At 36.7% G+C, this 18,884-nt stretch overlaps 1 protein-coding gene across 5 annotated transcripts in view; it reads left to right on the forward strand.

Annotated features, from left to right (window-relative positions):
* CHN1 (chimerin 1) overlaps positions 1-18,884 on the forward strand; it is a 177,062-nt gene that overhangs the window by 85,164 nt on the left and 73,014 nt on the right. For 2 of the 5 annotated variants that reach the window (XM_027127799.1, XM_027127789.1), the window contains exon 7: positions 4,272-4,560. In XM_027127799.1, coding sequence (XP_026983600.1) covers positions 4,272-4,560 — 289 coding nt within the window. Of the gene's footprint in view, positions 1-3,220; positions 3,812-4,011; positions 4,056-4,271; positions 4,561-6,547; positions 6,626-18,884 lie in introns of those variants that run through there. The other 3 variants (XM_027127821.1, XM_027127810.1, XM_027127829.1) reach the window with 3 other exon arrangements.

Here is an 18,884-nt window from a genome sequence, read left to right on the forward strand (position 1 = left end):
GAGTATTTATGAGTGCGATTTACTTGCTAAAAAATAGAAAGGATGGTATTAAGAGTTTTGTTCACTTTTTAAAGCTAGCTGTTAGAATTATGTATTTTGAAATTCATTTGAATGCAGCTGGGCACAGCATTAAACAGTTTTTTAAAACATGAAAACCAAAACCTGGAATCACTGGAGAAAAAGACATTCTTTGTAGAAAGTGGTAATTATATACAACAGTAGCAGTTCAGAGCAGATTATCCCAGTCTTTCTATTTGTTAGCTACAGTACCACTTTGGAGAAAATGAATTTTCATCTTGTTGAACTCTATCTAGGTGAGGGTTGGACCTATACCTATACAGCTTCAAACATATTCATCAAAAGAATGAACAGATATGTAAAAGAAAGGGCAGAAGCAGGAAATAAATATAAGAAAAAGTGAAAAGAATATTTTCCTATAAAAATGCAGGGAAAATGGTTTAGCATTAACCGTTTTTACAAATCAGTACTCTGCCTTCAAGAGTTCAGTAGTCGTCACTAGATCCATTTAATATGTCCTGCTTTCAATACAAGTATATTTACTCACCTTTCTTCCTTGAAATCAGAAACCTGACTCCCAAGCTCCTGTGGAAGGACTCTCCCAGCTTCTCTCCTCCCCTCTTTGCACTCTGTTGTATTTCCACTCAGTTAACCACATGGTATAAACATACTCAGGGGTATCCTGAGTAAAAAAAAGTCACAAAGAACTCCTTGTCTTTCATTGACTGTAAAGTCAGCCCGCGCAGAGATGTTCCTATACAACCAGCATTACCAATTATTTATTCAGCTGTCTTCAGTGCATATTTATCGAACATCTTTTGTTTTACTTTATTGTTTGGTAATCATTCTGTAATTCTCTGCAGAGGTCTAAGCTAACAGAGGAGAAAGGGGACTACTGTTGAACGTACTATATACAGTTGACCCTTGAACAGTATGGTGGTTAGGGGCACCTACCCTCTGCACACTGGAAAATCCGCATATCACTTACAGTTGGCCCTCTGTATCCATGGTTCCAGATCTGTGGATTCAACCAGCCACAGATAGTGTAGTGCTGTAGGATTTACTGTTGAAAAAACCCGTGTCTCTAAGTGGACCAGTGCAGTTCAAACCTGTGTTGTTCAAGGGTCAGCTGTACTTAGCTTTAACTTAAATATTCTTATGTAATCTTCACAGCCGTGTAATGTTATTATTGTATAGGGTAATGTTATTCCTCTTTTCTAGATGCAGAATCTGAAGAATAATATTCCCAAAATCACGCAGCTAAGTGGCAGATCCAGGATTTAAACTTAATTTGTCTGATGCTGAAGCCTGAGGTTTTCTGTTAAACACATAGGACCTGGGACTTGCCTGTCCCTGTCCAAACCGTATTTCAAGACTGCAAAGGTCTTTTGTACTGGGACATAAACAGTAGCTCTGAGATCTTATGTAGGCTTAAGTGTAATATGTCCGATCTAGTTAAACAGTGAGTTTCTTGGTTTTCTTAATGTGAGGGAGATACTGGATTTACTTGGTTTCATGTATCACTGTAGAGAAATGTAACTTTTCTGTATATGAACAAGGCTATACACATTATTATAATCATTTTTTAGAAATCAATCTAAAGATGAACTTTTTAAAATTCAGCAATTTCATCTTGTCTTTGTATTGACTTGTTTTTATGTTTGTTTATTTCCCATTGAGGTTATCGAGGAAACAGGAACTTTATTATGAACTACCTAACATTTAAGAGTTCCTGGGTGTCTTGTTAAATGTTGTATAAATGACAGTCTGTGAGTGATAAGTTTTATAAGGAAGGATTCTTTATTTGCCCTTAGATTTGGCATCTCCTTTTTATGGCTCCTTTTTGTAGAATAGACACACTCATTCCCCACCTTGCTCAAAGATTCTCTGTCATGCCTTTTCAGATCAAGGAAGGGGAGAAATCTCTCTGTCAGTCTGTAGGGCGATGCTGTTTTTTATGTAGCTTCCAAAATAAAAGAGAGGGATGTTCAGAGTAGGCTTACAAAGCTTACAGTTCCTTTAGTAAAAATAATGCAATTTTTCTTAAAAGTTCAATCATAATTGTCATAGTTCCAAAATGGAAATTCATTTTCTTGTCCTTTGACATTGTTTTAATCAACCCATATTATGAGTTATTTTAGTTATCTGATCAGCTTCCTTAAGGCTGGAAGCTTGATTGGACTGGAAGTCTAGAGCTCAAGTACAGGCTGAAGAGGAACTGGGAATTGTGCATATGGTCTCTTAAAGTCACTGAGTTGAGAAAGAGAAACGGACAAACTTATTTAGACTTTTTTGCCCAATAACCTAGAGGTAGCCAGGAAACTCTCTTCTTGGATGGCTTAGAAACAGCTCCATTGTCAAGTGCCAAGAAATCTAACCTTAGATTTCCACTCTTTTGATTAACCATCCCAACCCATGTAGGCCAGTTCAGCCATCTTCCCTTCCACCCTCTGCTCCCATACTTCTCAGATTTCAGAAGACAGTTGAGTGACAAATGCCTGCCACCATTACTTAGATAGTCTTTATTTTAAGTGCCATACCCATTGTGAAACTGCTTATTGTAAAATCTTAAGCCCCTGCAGGAGTAAAATGGTCTAAATCCCTTGCTGAAATGCCTCTGAATACAACTGAAATATAAAGGAACTTAATGTTAAACAATGTTGTGTTTATTGCTATATGAACCTTATAAAATGTATGAAGTGGCTATGTTTATTTCTCAATAACAAATGATGAAAATTAGTGAAAAGGAAATAGCAGTATATTAAACTGACAAAAAGTTTATGTTTAACTTTGGTGTAGAAATTTTACCTTCCAACTTTTTAGACCTGCATTATAATGAAAATTTACTTAGGAGAAATATGTCTTTTAACATTAGAGGAAAATGAGAATGGGAAAGTGGAATTATATGGATCATTCACTTGAGTATAAATCAAAATTTAATTGCTTTTAAAGAACCAAAAGGTAGATCAATTTTATTTTAGAAGAAGGACCAGCATGGATAGAATATTGGGTTCTAGATTAAATAACTATTAAAGTCTAATTTGAACGACAGAAACAGAGATACCTCAGGCCACTATTAAAAATTTTTTTTGTTTCCCTTTTTTAGGGCACATTTAAAGTGAAATCTTAAGAAGGTTCTAACTCCTGTCCTCCTGAAATGTAACCTATACCAGAATAGTATTGTTGCATAAGTTTGCAGTTCTATTTAAACACTTTACTTAAACAGCTATTAATTTAGTATTTTAGTTCATCTCTGTTCTGTGTATTTTTAACAGTGAAATTAAATATATCCTGTCTGATTTGTTCAGTTTTAAATTAAGCTCACTCGGAGCTAGCTTCCAGAGACTGTGACTTGGCCCTTGGTGCCTTTTGGCATCAGCTTTTATTAAAGTCAGTGCATGTTCTTGTCTTTGTCATCTTGGAAGGACGCTGATGCTAGTCATGCCAACTTGGATCCATTTCCAAGGTTTGCCACAGGAAGCAAAATACTGAAATTATCATAAAAGTAAGTCATTCTTCAGGTTTTTAAAAATGTCACTGAAAGATGACTCGAAAGTGAGAACAGAATTTCTAGAGTTTAATAGTTGATAACTTATATGCCCTATATATATTGCAAGCATATCTTGCCCAAACTCAACAAGCAGACAGAAGAATGACTATGTAAGAGGGAAGAGCAAGTCCTTGACCCATGGCTAGAAATAGCAAAAGTGTGTTTGTGTGCCATCCTGCTCTACTGTATGACTCAGGTTCTGGAATCAGCTCTGCTTTAAATGATTGCTGGCATCACACTCAGGTGAGCCCTAAAGGGAGCTTTCCCATTGAAAGACATGAATGTTGGGGTCTGAAGTACATTGAATACTTTTGTTGATCAACTTGGAGAGAACATGCTAATATAGAAATTTCATACATTATGTAGTTGACCAGTTGATTATTGAATGTGTTCTAATAGTATATGAGGTTTATTTTCCCGTGTTTTTCCTACAGACGTAATGAAGTGGCTTAAAAAAGATGAATAAGAGCAAGGTTTTCCTTCTAGGGTAGGCATGCTTTTGGCTAGTTATCCCTAGTTGTTGCAGATTCATTCTTTGTGTTCAAAAGTGTAATTTTCCATATTCCAGACGACTCATAGAGATTAGCCACAGTTTGTTTAAACAAAGAAGATACACACAAAGCAATAGTTTTAAATATTTTTTTCAGAAAGAATTCACTTGCTTACTTTTCTTAAAAACATCTTTCCCATTTCATTGAGGCAGATTTGGAAGTCAAACCAGAAACTTCAGGCTCTACTACGATGGAAAGCACTTTGTTGGGGAGAAGCGCTTTGAGTCCATCCACGATCTGGTGACTGATGGATTGATTACTCTCTATATTGAAACCAAGGCAGCAGAATACATTGCCAAGATGACGATAAACCCAATTTATGAGCACATAGGATACACAACCTTAAACAGAGAGCCAGCATACCAAAAACATATGCCAGTCCCGAAAGAGACACTTGATGAGAAAGATTCTACAGGCCAGGATGGGGTATCAGAGAAAAGGGTAAGCTACCATGAAACCACACTTTGTCTTCTTCTGTTTGGGGTTCTTATAAGAAAACCATTATTGCCAGAAGAAATTGACTTCTCCACAGTGCTTTGGAAAGGATATGCATTTTCCTTAATGTCTAGTTTCTGTGATGCTGAGCTTTGATATATCTAATTCTTGTTAAGTTAAAATATGTCAGGTATATCTTTGTACTCCTGATTATTTCCTATTTTATCAGTTTCACAGTTTTAAAAATTTGTTGGAAAAATGACTCCTAGTAAAGAAGTTCAGGGGTTTTGGTCAGAAGCATAACTTACACTAGCTATATTACATAAAGAATTAAGGGGGTCCCATTATCTATCAAACTTACTTTGTTTCCCTTAAAGATAATTTACTTTATGAAAGTTCTGTTCTTTAGCAAATTGATAGATAATATGTATTCTCAAATACACATGATTGAATTCAGTCTATCAATAACTGTTATACTGTTTTGAGAATCAGTCAGTCTTGAGTAACAGGAGAATTTATCTCTTTATGGACTTATGAAGTAACTGAATCCGGAAGATATACTTTTCTTTCATTATGAAAGACAATTTAAGTTTTTCATTTGTCATATTTTAATTGTAATGTGTTTAAGGTTAACATCAGAAGTTTTAATTCCTTGGCATTAAGATAATTTTACTTTGAAAATTGTCCCGAGCCTCCCTTTCATCCCCCAAGAAAAAGTGAGAATTTTCTCATGTTTTATATCGTGTGGGATTTAGTTGGGATAATTTTATGTATTTTAATTGTAATTGTGTTAGCTAATTCTTATATTCTCGAGTATCTTAAGTTGCCATATTAAAGAAATGTAGTATTATATAGTCATTGGAGCTTGATTCTGTCACCAAATAGATTTGTGCTCAAATTCTATCATTTTACCAGCTGAGCGACTTCATCAAGTTACAGAGACTCTGTGCTTTAATGTTCTTATTTGTAAAATTGTAATAACAATCAACTTCTGAGGATTGACTGAATGAGATAGTATGTATAAAATAATCAAAGAGGGCTTGGCACAAAGTAAGCACTCAATATGAGTTTGGTGGTAATGTTACTGTGACAGTCATATTACCTCATGGTAGCATCCTAAAATACTTCCCATTATCTTGGAGTATTTAGGTACAGAATGGAAATTTCAGATGTTCATTGTCCATTTCAAATTTTAGTTTCTGGCAGATCTTACTTAGAGTGGCATTTTGTGGCTGCAGAGAAACCAACATTTTAAACTATAGTCTGTAGCAAATAGTTTTTCATCCACTTAAAGTTGTTAGGAACTACACATCTTTTTTGGAAGTAACCAGAATTTAGAGTCCTAAATGCATGCTGTATTTAATATTGTTCTTTTCACTCTAGTTCCCATTTTCTCACTTTTGGTTATTTTTCATTCATGGCATTTTTCAGTAATGCTTGTATTTAAATACCTAATACTGATATTATATGTTATGAAGATGTGCCTTGAATATTCTAAGTTAACATCTGTGAAATATTGTTTTAAATACGTACCTGTGAGTCTTTCAAATTTGATCAGCCTAATGATAACCTTTGCTAATGTGTTCTGTATACATTTTTGTACGTTAAGGGACTCAAGCTACAGACATTTAGCTATTTAACATTGGGCTAGTCATTTAACCTCACAGGGGCTTAGTTGTCCCTCCTACAAAATGAAAATAAATATTCACAGAGGCAAGAGACTGAGGTAGCTAGTGCCTAGAGGACGCTTTTAACTCTGGGATCCATGATGCCCTATGTATTCTGGCAACATTACCCGTTAAATTACCTGGATTTTTTTGTGCTGAAGGCCAGTGACATAGAGTGAAGTAGCTAGCCCAGAAAGTGTTTCTCTTCAGCAAGCCTTGATTAAGAATCATCTCTTAAAAACTACTCTTTGCTTTAAACTGCATGCATCTTAAATCTAGTTGGCTTAAAATCTACTCACTCAAAACTAGATTTATTTTATTTACAGGTGTCATCCAACAGGACAGGGATGATGACCTGTTCAACAGCTTGAAACATTGATTCCCTGTCACAGTGGATGACATTTGTAAGTAAAGACAATCATGTTTAACTGATTTAAGATACCTACTGACATTTATTAAAAATATTTAATAAATATTTTACTGGGTCCTGCATAGCTAAATCCCCTCTCATTCATCAGTCCTTTTCCTCAGAGGCAAAAAGTGTTGGCTTTCCAGGAGCTAGTATGCTGTTGTGGAAAGGATAGTAGCATTGGAATTAAGAGCTGGGTTCTACTACAGGCATTGATTTTTCTGTGTCACTTTCTTTTTTCCTTCTCTGTCACTTTTCAGTCTCTCTGTGGAGACTGTTTCCCACCTTTAAATAGGAGGGCTTTGGACTAGATGACATCCAAGGTCTGGTTTATATAGTCTGTGATCCTTCAGGGAATGCAGGTTTTGTAGGAGAGAGAACACAGCACGAGGAAGAGCACTGAGGTGGGGTCTAGAAAGGAGAGATCTGTTTTTTCGTATCTACTAAGTGTATGACCTTGGGACAATCCCCTAGCCTGTCTGGACTTCACTTCCTCTGTATATAAGACAAGGGGTTTCTACAAAACATTAATTTTACAGGATTTTAATAAATACTTACTGCAGAAAGGGTTCTGTGCTCAAATAGGTTGGATAAAAACTAAGTTTTTTTTAAAAAAACTTAACCATTTCTTTTCTGTAGGCTTCTCAGCTTTGCTGATGCCTAATGTACATTACGACTCTCAAGAGTGCTCCCAAACTTATCTGAATCACCTCGCCACTATTCAGAACATTTGGGGAAAATAATGTTTCACGAAACCAACTTTGGGAAATTTTGAACCAGATGATCTCTTAAGGTCTTTCCTTGTTATGAAATCTAGGGATGAGAATTCTACGCATATTTTTTTTTTCAGTCCTTAAGGTATAAGTTGAGTGTCTGAGCTTTTGTGGAAGGTTGGCAGGTTTTATGGCCACAAAGTTTTTTTGCCACAGAAAGTGAATCCTGAAGACTCTTTGTTGTCCCTAGGAAATCTGGTGGCCTGTTGTGTGGGGAAAAAATTTTTTTCCAAGAGTTATCTGTATCATTTTTCTCATTAACTATTTTTTTAAGATTTTTTTTTGATGTGGACCATTTTTTTTTAAAGTCTTATTGAATTTGTTACAATATTGCTGCTTCTGTTTTATGTTTTGGTTTTTTGGCCACGAGGCATGGTATCTTAGCTCCCCAACCAGTGATCGAACCTTCACACCCTGCATTGGAAAGCGAAGTCTTAACCACTGGACCGCCAGGGAAGTCCCTCTCATTAACTGTTAAAGTTGCTTCTTCAGCTTCAATATCAATTAGAAACTTGTGTGTGTGTGTGAACGCTTTTTTCAAAACATTCTTCTCTTGTTTACTCATAAAATTTGTTGTGATTCCTAATCATAAATCAAAGAATCATGGAGTTGGAAGGGGCCTTCACGGTTACCATGTTTCAGAAGCAATTTAAGCATACCCTCTGATGTTGAAATTCCTTCTTTGATATCCCTCTCTCTCTTTTTTTTTTTTAACATCTTTTTGGAGTATAATTGCTTTACAGTCAATTAGGAAGTTTAAATGTCTCTCAACATTTTTGAAAATATTTTTTATTCATGAAGCTGTAGCATGTTGAAAAGCCAGACTTCCTTCTCTTCTAGAACAGCTTACCTTTGGCAGTCTAGATTGGCCAAGAGCCCAACTTTTATTAGTTAATTTTTAAAAATTTATCTTGGAACTGTATTTGAATAGTTTCTTCCAAGTAGTGAAGATAGTACACTTGCTTCAACAGATACTGGACCTATGGCAGGATGCAATGGTTTTATGATAATTTTACACTTATTAGTAACGTAACTTTAAATCTGCCAAAACCATGCTTTTGAAAATGTCTCACGTGACTGTTAGCAATATAAACTGTCAAATAAAATATATAATTTGCATTTCAGAAACCATACTGTGAGTCAGAACTCTGACTCTAGCCAAAACCTCTTTACTTTCAGACTTAGTCCTCCAAGCTCCAAACCTGACTCACGTGTAAGAATGGCCTGTGATGCCGAGGGGCGGCAACATCAGCTTGTTGGTTTTATGGAAGTTCACCAAGCTAAATAAGCTACATGTGCCTGTGTGTGTGTGTATATATGTTTTGTTTCCCTGGAAGTTTGGAGTGAATGCAATTCTTGGCATATTTTCATATTAATTTATTCTTAAGGAGTTTCCTGTACATTTAAATTTCCTTCATCAAAGACTTCTTTGGGGATCGCCAGGCTGCGTATGTATTGAAAAGCCTTGTGAAACTTGAAGTTGAAATGAAAGCCCTGCCAAAAACTGCCATAACTACTGGAATTCTTTGGTTACCTCCATAAAATGACAGGAGTCTTCGTCCCTGTCAAAGGAGCACGGGCTGTCTGTCTGCTAATTGTCTTAATCTCCCACAAAGCCACTCTTCTAAATGTTTTTACTTTGCTTAAAAATACATATAACACGTTTTCTGTTTCTGTATCATCTCAATGTAGAAATCAGCAAGAAAAATACTTAAATTTAATCATTATAAAAATAACAATACCAGAGGAGTGGGTAGCATGAAGCAGTCTGAAGAGAACTGTGTTTGGTTTCTGGATTTTGTGTTTTCCCAGTCTTTTGGGCCTTTTTTTCCTCCTTCCTTGTTCCTCCCCGAGCTGTGCTCCGCTTGTTCTCCTTAACTCTGCCTTTATCCACATCCATCCCTCTTGCCCTTCGTCAGATTTACATGCCCAAGTCTCTCTCCTCCGTGGCTTGTTCAAGGTTAGGATCGGTTGTTCAGGGTGAACAGGCCCTTAGAGAACTGCTAGATGTGCCCAAGTTCACTTATTTGTATTAAAAAATCAATTTAGTAATTTATGAGGAGACTACAACTTCCATACAGAACTTCTAATAGTGGGTTTGTCCTCCTGTGTAACTGTCCTTCTTAAGAAATCAAATACAGTTTAAAAAAAAAGAAAAGCCTACATGGTCAGTACATAAGTACATGTTAGTCTATGTGCTCTTAGCAAGCCCTTAACCACCCTGGGTCTCAGTTTGCCTCATCTCTAAAATAAGGTCTATGGATTCCATTGCACTGGTGGTTATGAGTATTAATGAGATTTTGTAAAGTGGCCTTCCTTGTATGTGATGCATTATTGCACTCTAGGCTCAGAGCGATCACCAACCAGATGTCCCTTCATGGGTCTCAGTACTGTTCCCCCGCCTTCGCTAGAAACAGCATATTCAGGTTTCTCTTCAAGATCTGTCTTTTCAGTGCTTCAGTTTCCCTCTGAGTTCACAAGATAACATCAAAAGGTTCCTACTTGCTTCATCAAAAAGTGGAGTTTCTCTTAACAAAGACTGTGATACCTCTAATTGTGTCCAATTAAGAAGCATGTGTCTTTGCCCAATAATGTGCTAATGACTTTTAAGGCTAAAATATGTTATTTGCCTGTCATATTTACATTTTAGTATTGACCAGTATTTTAACTCTACTTCCCCTAATTGTAAGACAAGTAAAGCCTTCTGGTCCTCTTCCTGTTAGTGAACTATTATTGAACCTGCACTCCTTGTTGAGACTGTTAGGATCTCTCAAATCTCCCCTAACTTCTAAGTCTGTTTATTTTCTTAACTCCAGCTGGGTAAACCCTCTCCTTCTTTGCCTTAATGTCTTCACACTTTATTTTCTAAGTAGTCTTTCACGAGCTATCTATATAAAGAAATTCTGTTAGTCAAAAGTTGTCTTGGAACTTAAGCAAGTTAAGAGCACAGCAGAATATCATCCCCATTTCTTCTTTGGTTTCCATGAACTAAGTCGTCTCCTGTCAAAATTAATTGCATTTAATTCAACCTCCTATTTGTAAGGAAACAGGCCAGGCTCTGGAAGTAAGAAAAGATGTACAAGATTTAAGCCCTGCCTCAAAGAGCTTATATTTTAATGTTTTCATTGTTTCTACCCTATTTAACACAGACATACTGATAGCAAGAGGCAGGCCACCTGTATAATCTATGTAATATTACAGGTGTTCATCAAATATTAAGTTGGACTTACTCTGATTTGAGCTTGCTACTATAATAGCCCAGCAGATCACCGGAAACACTTTTGTAGATAAGAATGCTAATTTTTCAGAATCATGAATCAGAAATTAATATGACATTCTGGCATCTACCCCGGTTTCAAAGGCTTTAATCCCTCAATATTGTTTCACTTCTGGATCAGCACCTTGAGTTTTACATAAACAGTTGTTGACTAAATGAACAAATGAATAAATTACTATATTTTATGAATTCAGCCAAATCCAAGGCCCTAATATAATTCAGTCCTAAGACTGAGAAAGAAAAGTATACTAATTCAACTTGATACTCTATATTTTTCCCTTTAAGAGCTAAGAATCTTTAGAATGTCCCTGTGAGGCAGGGAGGGCCATTCCTCTTTCCACAGATATACCATTTGAGTTACAGAGAAATTATCTTTGTGATATGCAATAGTTTGTGAAGGGTGGTGGGTAGCTGCACCTCCTTAGGGATATGCTCAAAGAAGCCAACGTGGCAGAGGGCATCTCCCCAAACTTACATTGTCAGTCGTGTGTCAGGACAACCTAGACCCCATCAGAGAATCATACTTGAAGTGATTAATGAAGACTCAAATGGGGCCCAGGAAATTGTTTGCATGAATCTCAGCTGTCCTTCCATCTTATCACCCACAGAAAGGATTAGTAATTGAAAGCCATTAGGGAAAACCAGATGGAAAGAGGAAGATGGAAGATAAACATCAATTCCTCAGCTCCAAAGAACCAGGCCAACGGAAGACCAAATCGTAGTTTTCCAAGCCAGCCGCAGTTTTGGAAGATTTCTGTATATGAGCCAATTAAATAAATAACTCTTAATTTACTGGTTTGAGGGTTGGAAAAGGAAGCTGTTAGAAATTCTTTCATAGTTGCTATTTCAGAGCCTTTAGCATTTTGGTGGGAAAATAATTGATGGCAAGATCCCCGTCCATTAACTTTGTGAAACAGAAATAAACTCTAGTGGCTTTATGATGGTAATAGCATTTTGGGGTCCCAAGCAAGTAGAGACTATCAAGCAATAATCTGGCCTTCCATGTTGCTCACAAACTAACTTTGTGGGCAATTCTAAAAGAATCAGCTCTCTAGTTTTAGTAAATCCTTACATTAGATCTTATGCTTAATGACTTGGACCTATAATTTTCATCTTCTGCTTTTTGCTCCATATTTCCCCCTTATATTTGGAGTCATTTCTCTTTCCCCCTAATATTTAGATCTCTCAGAGACTGATAAGTCAAAGCCATGCCCTGAGCCTTTTTGTAAGTTATGAAAACTTAATGGTATTTTTTTTTCTTTTTTTTTTTGCGTTACGCGGGCCTCTCACTGTTGTGGCCTCTCCTGTTACGGAGCACAGGCTCCGGACGCGCAGGCCCAGCCGCTCCACGGCATGTGGGATCCTCCCGGACCGGGGCACAAACCCGTGTCCCCTGCATCAGCAGGCGGACTCTCAACCAATGTGCCACCAGGGAAGCCCAACTTAATGGTTTTATCTGGCCTCATAAGTTAGTCCTGAACTCTTCTTGGGTTTCCTTCAAGTTACTATAACTGGTCAAAAATGCTCAAACCTGAACTTTATATTGCAATAATTAGATTCTTTCAGTAAGGAATTATAGACATCTCTAGTGGCTACTATTTGTACCCTTATTTATATGTCTCCTTTTAAGTTTAGTGCTGCTACGTTATTTTCACTGTGGTTTGTTCAGTAACTTGAATGAATCAGCCCTGTTATCCTCTATTTCCTTAGCTTCTGAAACCATCCAGTGAAAATCCACTGATGCTGTAGGTTTGCTGATGACCTATTTTATATTATTAAATTTTACATCTCATACAGCTTAAACATTTTCCTTGATAATTTCTAAGTTACTATACTTACTTACCAGCAGTGTTTGATAAAAGTTCACCTTTGCTGTAAAATTTCCCTCCAAAAGCAGAAGCTTTTATATAAGCTGCAGATTGTTTAGCACGTTGTTAAGAGATTTACACCTCCCTTCCTTTTGCCCACTCAGCAGGAAGAGATCCCTGATTGTGGATATAGTTTGCTTCATAACTTTAGAATGATTTTGGGCTGCTGCCCAAGTTCATAGTAAGGAAGAAACTGGTGCCCTATCCCTTGAGAAAGTTCTGTTTTTCTATATAGCGGGGAAAACTCTACAAATTAGCCCATACCTGTTTATAGGTTTGTTTTCCGAGAATTCTTTATAAGTGAAATTTATTGAGTATAATTTACATACAGTAAAATGTATACAGTTACATGTACAGTTTGATGAGCTTTGACAAATGTATGCACCTGTGTAACCACTGCGTACAATCAAATATAAAACATTTCATTACTCCAGAAAGTTCCCTAGTGCCCCTTTGTAGAAAATCCCACCTCTTACCCCCTGCCTAAGGGAACTACTGATTAGATTTCCATCTGACAAGAAATTTGTTTAATGGTTGATATGACAGGTGACATCCTATTTAATGTTTTAACTTTCTATATTTATAGCACTTCTGACCTCCATCTTTTTTCTTTTTATTTATTATAAACACATCATCTTAATATCTTTAAATACCTATCTTCATTATCCCTGATTTTAGATGTAATATTTCTCAGGTCATGTATTTTTAGGGAAATCTGAGCAACAAAGGAATTGTTGGTATGTAGTAGTGCTCGCAAAATACTATAACTTGTTGAAGTTAAGCCCTATCACTGGACTCTTCACTTTTTAATCTGTATTAAGGACTTTAATAAATTTGGGTGCACAATGAAAGAGGGTTCTTAGGTGCAGGGAGAGAGATCTGCTGGGGTCTTGGACCTGAGCCAGAAGAACTCAGTCAGCCCTCCTTTAATCACTGGCTGTTCTCCTTGCCATTCCTCTCTGACCTGGGCTAGGTCCCATGGCAGGGTGTTAGTCACGGTCAAGTTGATGGAAAAGAAGGGTGTCCCCTGCTCTCTGAATGTGAACTGTTACTACATGGTACCAGGTATCACAATGAGAAAAACTACCATTTCTGCTTCATCCTCCCAGTCTACTCCAAGGGAAAAAGGCATTCTTTGTGGCAATGATATGATTCCAGAATTCCCTGTGGAACACCACTAAAGCATTTTTTTTTCAGCTTCATTGAGACCACTAAAGCATTTATATTTCTCTCCCTGTAATCCTTGAAAGCATGCAGGTGCAAGCCACTCAGGAATCCTGTAGACCAGAGTTCTCTGCCCAGTCCCAGGTGAAGAGGGACATTCTCTGCGTAACAAGCTCCCATGGGAGGACTATGGGTCGTATAAAATTCCTGGAGAAATGGTTATAACTTTTCTCCTGTCTCCCTCAAAAAAGCCTATTGGAATGTGAGTGAATGAGAAAACAGTGGAAAACAATAAGAACATAAAAATCCCACCAAATCCTACTATTGACGGATAACATAACCAATAATATTCTGCTGTTTATCCTTCTAGAGTATGTGTGTGTGTGTGTGTGCGCGTGTGTGCACGCGCGTGTGCGTGCGCGCGTGAGAGAGCAAGCGAGAGCGCACACCAAACTTGTTTATCATTTACAGTTACCCAGTTCTAAATTAACAAAGCTTTTTGAGAGGAAAGGATTTCCATAAGTTCCATCTGCAGCGTACACAGAGGGACTTAGTTGGAATTATTATTTAAACCAGAAATATTTTGCTATCTTGTGGACGTAACATTCTAATTACCACTTATTTCAGTGTGAATAGTAAATTTCCATTGTTTTCTTTTAGATAAAGCCCCCTCACCAAAATGCGTTTGCCTAATTAACGATTATGACAGATACTTTTATTTGGAACAGGGTTCATAGTTATTGCAAAGGGGCTGATTTTTTTTTCATATTTTTAAATTCATAGTGATATTGGATTGTAAACAAAGGATTTTAATCTTTCACTTTGAGTTTCATACAGAAATATTCTAAACTTTTAAGCTAAATTAATTTTTTTGCTCTAGGACAGAATGCGTAAATAATAATGGATCTTTAACATTTGATCTGGTCTTAACCCATAAAAGAAATTCTGTACCCGTCTGGGCTAGTGTTTGGTCATTCCTTTGGAGCAGTCCACAGCATCTAGTTCAAATGCTCTCTTTAGGCTACTCCCTTTCTCTCTTAATTCCTTATTTTTTGAGATTTGTTTTCCACAAAGATCCACCTTTACTCCGCAAATAAAAGCACTTCAAAAGGAGCTTTGATTATCACATGTTGTCTCTTATTTATTCAGTCATTCCCACACACACCCCCAAAACAATTTTTTTTAATTGGGCATCTCCTTGGGAAAGATCAGGATCCTCATCTTATGACTTTAAGTAATGATGTCACTTTCAGCATGTCATCAACCTCTCTGAGCCTCAGTTGTGAAATGAAGGACTCAGCTTCACATGTGTCATTCAGGTCCCTTCTAGCTGTCACCCATAAATTTTCGTTAACCCTCAAGAGGTTTCTCAGGCGTAAGATTCTGTACTTCTGAGAACTTATTATTTAAGAAGTAGAACAGGCTGAAAACATGCAGATTTTTAAAAAATTTTATTTTATATTATAGTATGGTTGATTTACAATGTTGTGTTAGTTTCAGGAGTACAGCAAAGTGATTTAGTTATACCTACACATATATCTATTCTTTTTCAGATTCTTTTCCCATATAGTTTATTACAGAGTATTGAATAGAGTTCGCTGTGCTATACACTAGGTCCTTCTTGATTATCTATTTTATATATAGTAGTGTGCATATGTTAATACCAACCTCCTAATTTATTCCTACCCCCATCTTGACCCTTTGGTAACCATGTTTGTTTTCTAAGTCTGTGAGTCTATTTCTGGTTTGTAAATCAGTTCATTTGTATTATTTTTTACATTCCACATACAAGTGACATCATAATATTTGTCTTTCTCTGTCTGATTTACTTCACTAGGTATAATAACCTCTAGGTCCATCCATGTTGCTGCAAATGGCATTGTTTCATTTTTTATGGCTGATTAATATTCCATTTGTGTATATGTGTGTGTGTGTGTGTGTGTGTGTGTGTGTATACCACATCTTCTTTATCCATTCATCTGTTGATGGACATTTACGTTGCTTCCATGTCTTGGCTATTGTAAATAGTGCTGTAATGAACATTAGGGTATGTGTATCTTTTAAAAGTATGGTTTTCTGCGGATATATGCCCAGAAGTGGGATTGCTGGGTCATATGGTAACTCTATTTTTAGTTTTTTAAGGAACCTCCATACTGTTCTCCATAGTGACTGTACCAATTTACATTCCCACCAACAGTGTAGGAGGGTTCCCTTTTCTCCACACCCTCTCCAGGATTTATTGTTTGTAGACTTTTTGATTATGGACATTCTGACTGGTGTGAGGTGATACCTCATTGTAGTTTTGATTTGCATTTCTCTAATAATTATCAATGTTGAGCATCTTTTCACGTGCATTTTGGCCATCTGTATGTCTTCTTTGGAGAAATGTCTATTTAGATCTGCACATTTTTCTATTGGGTTATTTGCTTTTTTTTTTTTAACATCTTTATTGGAGTATAATTGCTTTTCAATGTTGTGTTAGTTTCTGCTGATAACAAAGTGAATCAGCTATATGTATACATATATCCCCATATGCCCTCCCTCTTGCATCTCCCTCCCACCCTCCCTATCCCACCCCTCTAGGTGGTCACAAAGCACTGAGCTGATCTCCCTGTGCTATGTAGCTGCTTCCCACTAGCTATCTATTTTACATTTGGTAGTGTATATATGTCCATGCCACTCTCTCACTTCGTCCAGCTTACCCTTCCCACTCCCAGTCCTCAAGTACATTCTCTATGTCTGCGTCTTTATTCCTGCCCCTAGGTTCATCAGAACCGTTTGTTTTTTTTTTTATTCCATATATATGTGTTAGCATGCGGTATTTGTTTTTCTGACTTACTTCACTCTGTATGACAGACTCTAAGTCCATCCACCTCACTACAAATAGTTCAATTTCGTTTCTCTTTATGGCTGAGTAATATTCCATTGTATATATGTGCCACATCTTCTTTATCCATTCATCTGTCAGTGGACACTTAGGTTGCTTCCATGTCCTGGCTATTGTAAATGGAGCTGCAATGAGCATTGTGGTGCATGTCTCTTTTTGAATTATGGTTTTCTCAGGGTATATACCCAGTAGTGGGATTGCTGGGTCATATGGTAGTTCTATTTTTCATTTTTTAAGGAACCTCCATGCTGTTTGCCATAGTGGCTGTATCAGTTTACGTACCCACCAACAGTGCAAGAGGGTTCCCTTTTCTCGACACCCTCTCCAGAATTTATTGTTTGTATTTTTTTTTTTGATGATGGCCATTCTGAATGGTGTGAGGTGATACATCATTGTAGTTTTGATTTGCATTTCTCTAATGATTAGTGATGTTGAGCATCCTTTCATGTGTTTGTTGGCAATCTGTATATCTTCTTTCAAGAAATGTCTATTTAGGTCTTCTACCCATTTTTGTATTGGGTTGTTTGGGGTTTTTTTGATATTGAGCTGCATGAACTGCTTGTATATTTTGGAGATTAATCCTTTGTCAGTTGCTTCGTTTGTAAATCTTTTCTACCACTCTGAGGGCTATCTTTTTGTCTAGTTTATGGTTTCCTTTGCTGTGAAAAAGCTTTTAAGTTTCATTAGGTCCCATTTGTTTATTTTTGGGTTTATTTCCATTTCTCTAGGAGGTGGGTCAAAAAGGATCTTGCTGTGATTTATGTCATAGAGTGTTCTGCCTTTGTTTTCCTCTAAGAGTTTTGTATTGTCTGGCCTTACATTTGGGTCTTGAATGCATTTTGAGTTTATTTTTGTGTATGGTGTTAGGAAGTGTTGTAATTTCATTCTTTTACATGGAGCAGTCCAGTTTTCCCAGCACCACTTATTGAAGAGGCTGTCTTTTCTCCATTGTATACTCTTGCCTCCTTTATCAAAGATAAGGTGACCATATGTGCATGGGTTTATCTCTGGGCTTGTTATCTTGTTCCATTGATCTCTATTTCTGTTTTTGTGCCAGTACCATACTGTCTTGATTACTGTAGCTTTGTAGTATAGTCTCAAGTCACGGAATATATATATATATATATTATAGTAGACTATATAGATTATTATATAGACTATATAGTAGACTATATAGATTATTATATAGACTATATGGTATAGTCTCAAGTCACGAAATATATATCTGACACATATTTCTCCGTTTTTCTTTCTCAAGATTGCTTTGGTTATTCGGGGTCTTTTGTGTTTCCATACAAATTGTGAAATTTTTTGTCCTAGTTCTATGAAAAATGCCATTGGTAGTTTGATAGGGATTGCAGTGAATCTGTAGATTGCTTTGGGTAGTATAGTCGTTTTCACAATGTTGATTCTTCCAATCCAAGAACATGGTATATCTCTCCATCTGTTTGTATCATCTTTAATTTCTTTCATCAGTGTCTTATAGTTTGTCTCCTTAGGAAGGTTTATTCGTAGGTATTTTATTATTTTTGTTGCAGTGGTAAATGGGAGTGTTTCCTTAATTTCTCTTTCAGATTTTTTTGTCATTAGTGTATAGGAATGCAAGAGATTTCTGTGCATTAATTTTGTATCCTGCTACTTTACCAAATTCATTGATTAGCTGTAGTTTTCTGGTAGCATCTTTAGGATTCTCTATGTATAGTATCATGTCATCTGCAAACAGTGACAGTCTTACTTCTTCTTTTCCAATTTGGATTCCTATTGTTTCTTTTTCTTCTCTGATTGCCATGGCTAAAACTTCCAAAACTACGTTGAATAGTAGTGGTGAGAGTGGGCAACCATGTCTTGTTCCTGATCTTAGAGGAAACGGTTTCAGTTTTTCACCATTGACAACGATGTTGGCTGTGGGTTTGTCATATATGGCCTTTATCATGTAGAGGTAGGTTCACTCTATGCCTACTTTCTGGAGAGTTTTGTTGAATTTTGTCGAAAGTTTTTTCTGCATCTATTGAGATTATCATACGGTTTTTATTCTTCAGTTTGTTAATATGGTGTATCACATTGATTGATTTGCATATACAGAAGTTCCTTGCATTCCTGGGATAAACCCCGCTTGATCATGGTGTATGATCCTTTTAATGTGCTGTTGGATTCTGTTTGCTAGTATTTGTTGACGATTTTTGCATCTATGTTCATCAGTAATATTGGTCTGTAGTTTTCTTTTTTTGTGACATCTTTGTCTGGTTTTGGTATCAGGGTGATGGTGGCCTTGTAGAATGAGTTTG

This window comes from Aethalodelphis obliquidens, unplaced genomic scaffold (assembly GCF_003676395.1).
Source record: "Aethalodelphis obliquidens isolate GAN/ISIS:26980383/991018 unplaced genomic scaffold, ASM367639v1 scaffold2, whole genome shotgun sequence".
NCBI lineage: Eukaryota > Metazoa > Chordata > Mammalia > Artiodactyla > Delphinidae > Aethalodelphis > Aethalodelphis obliquidens.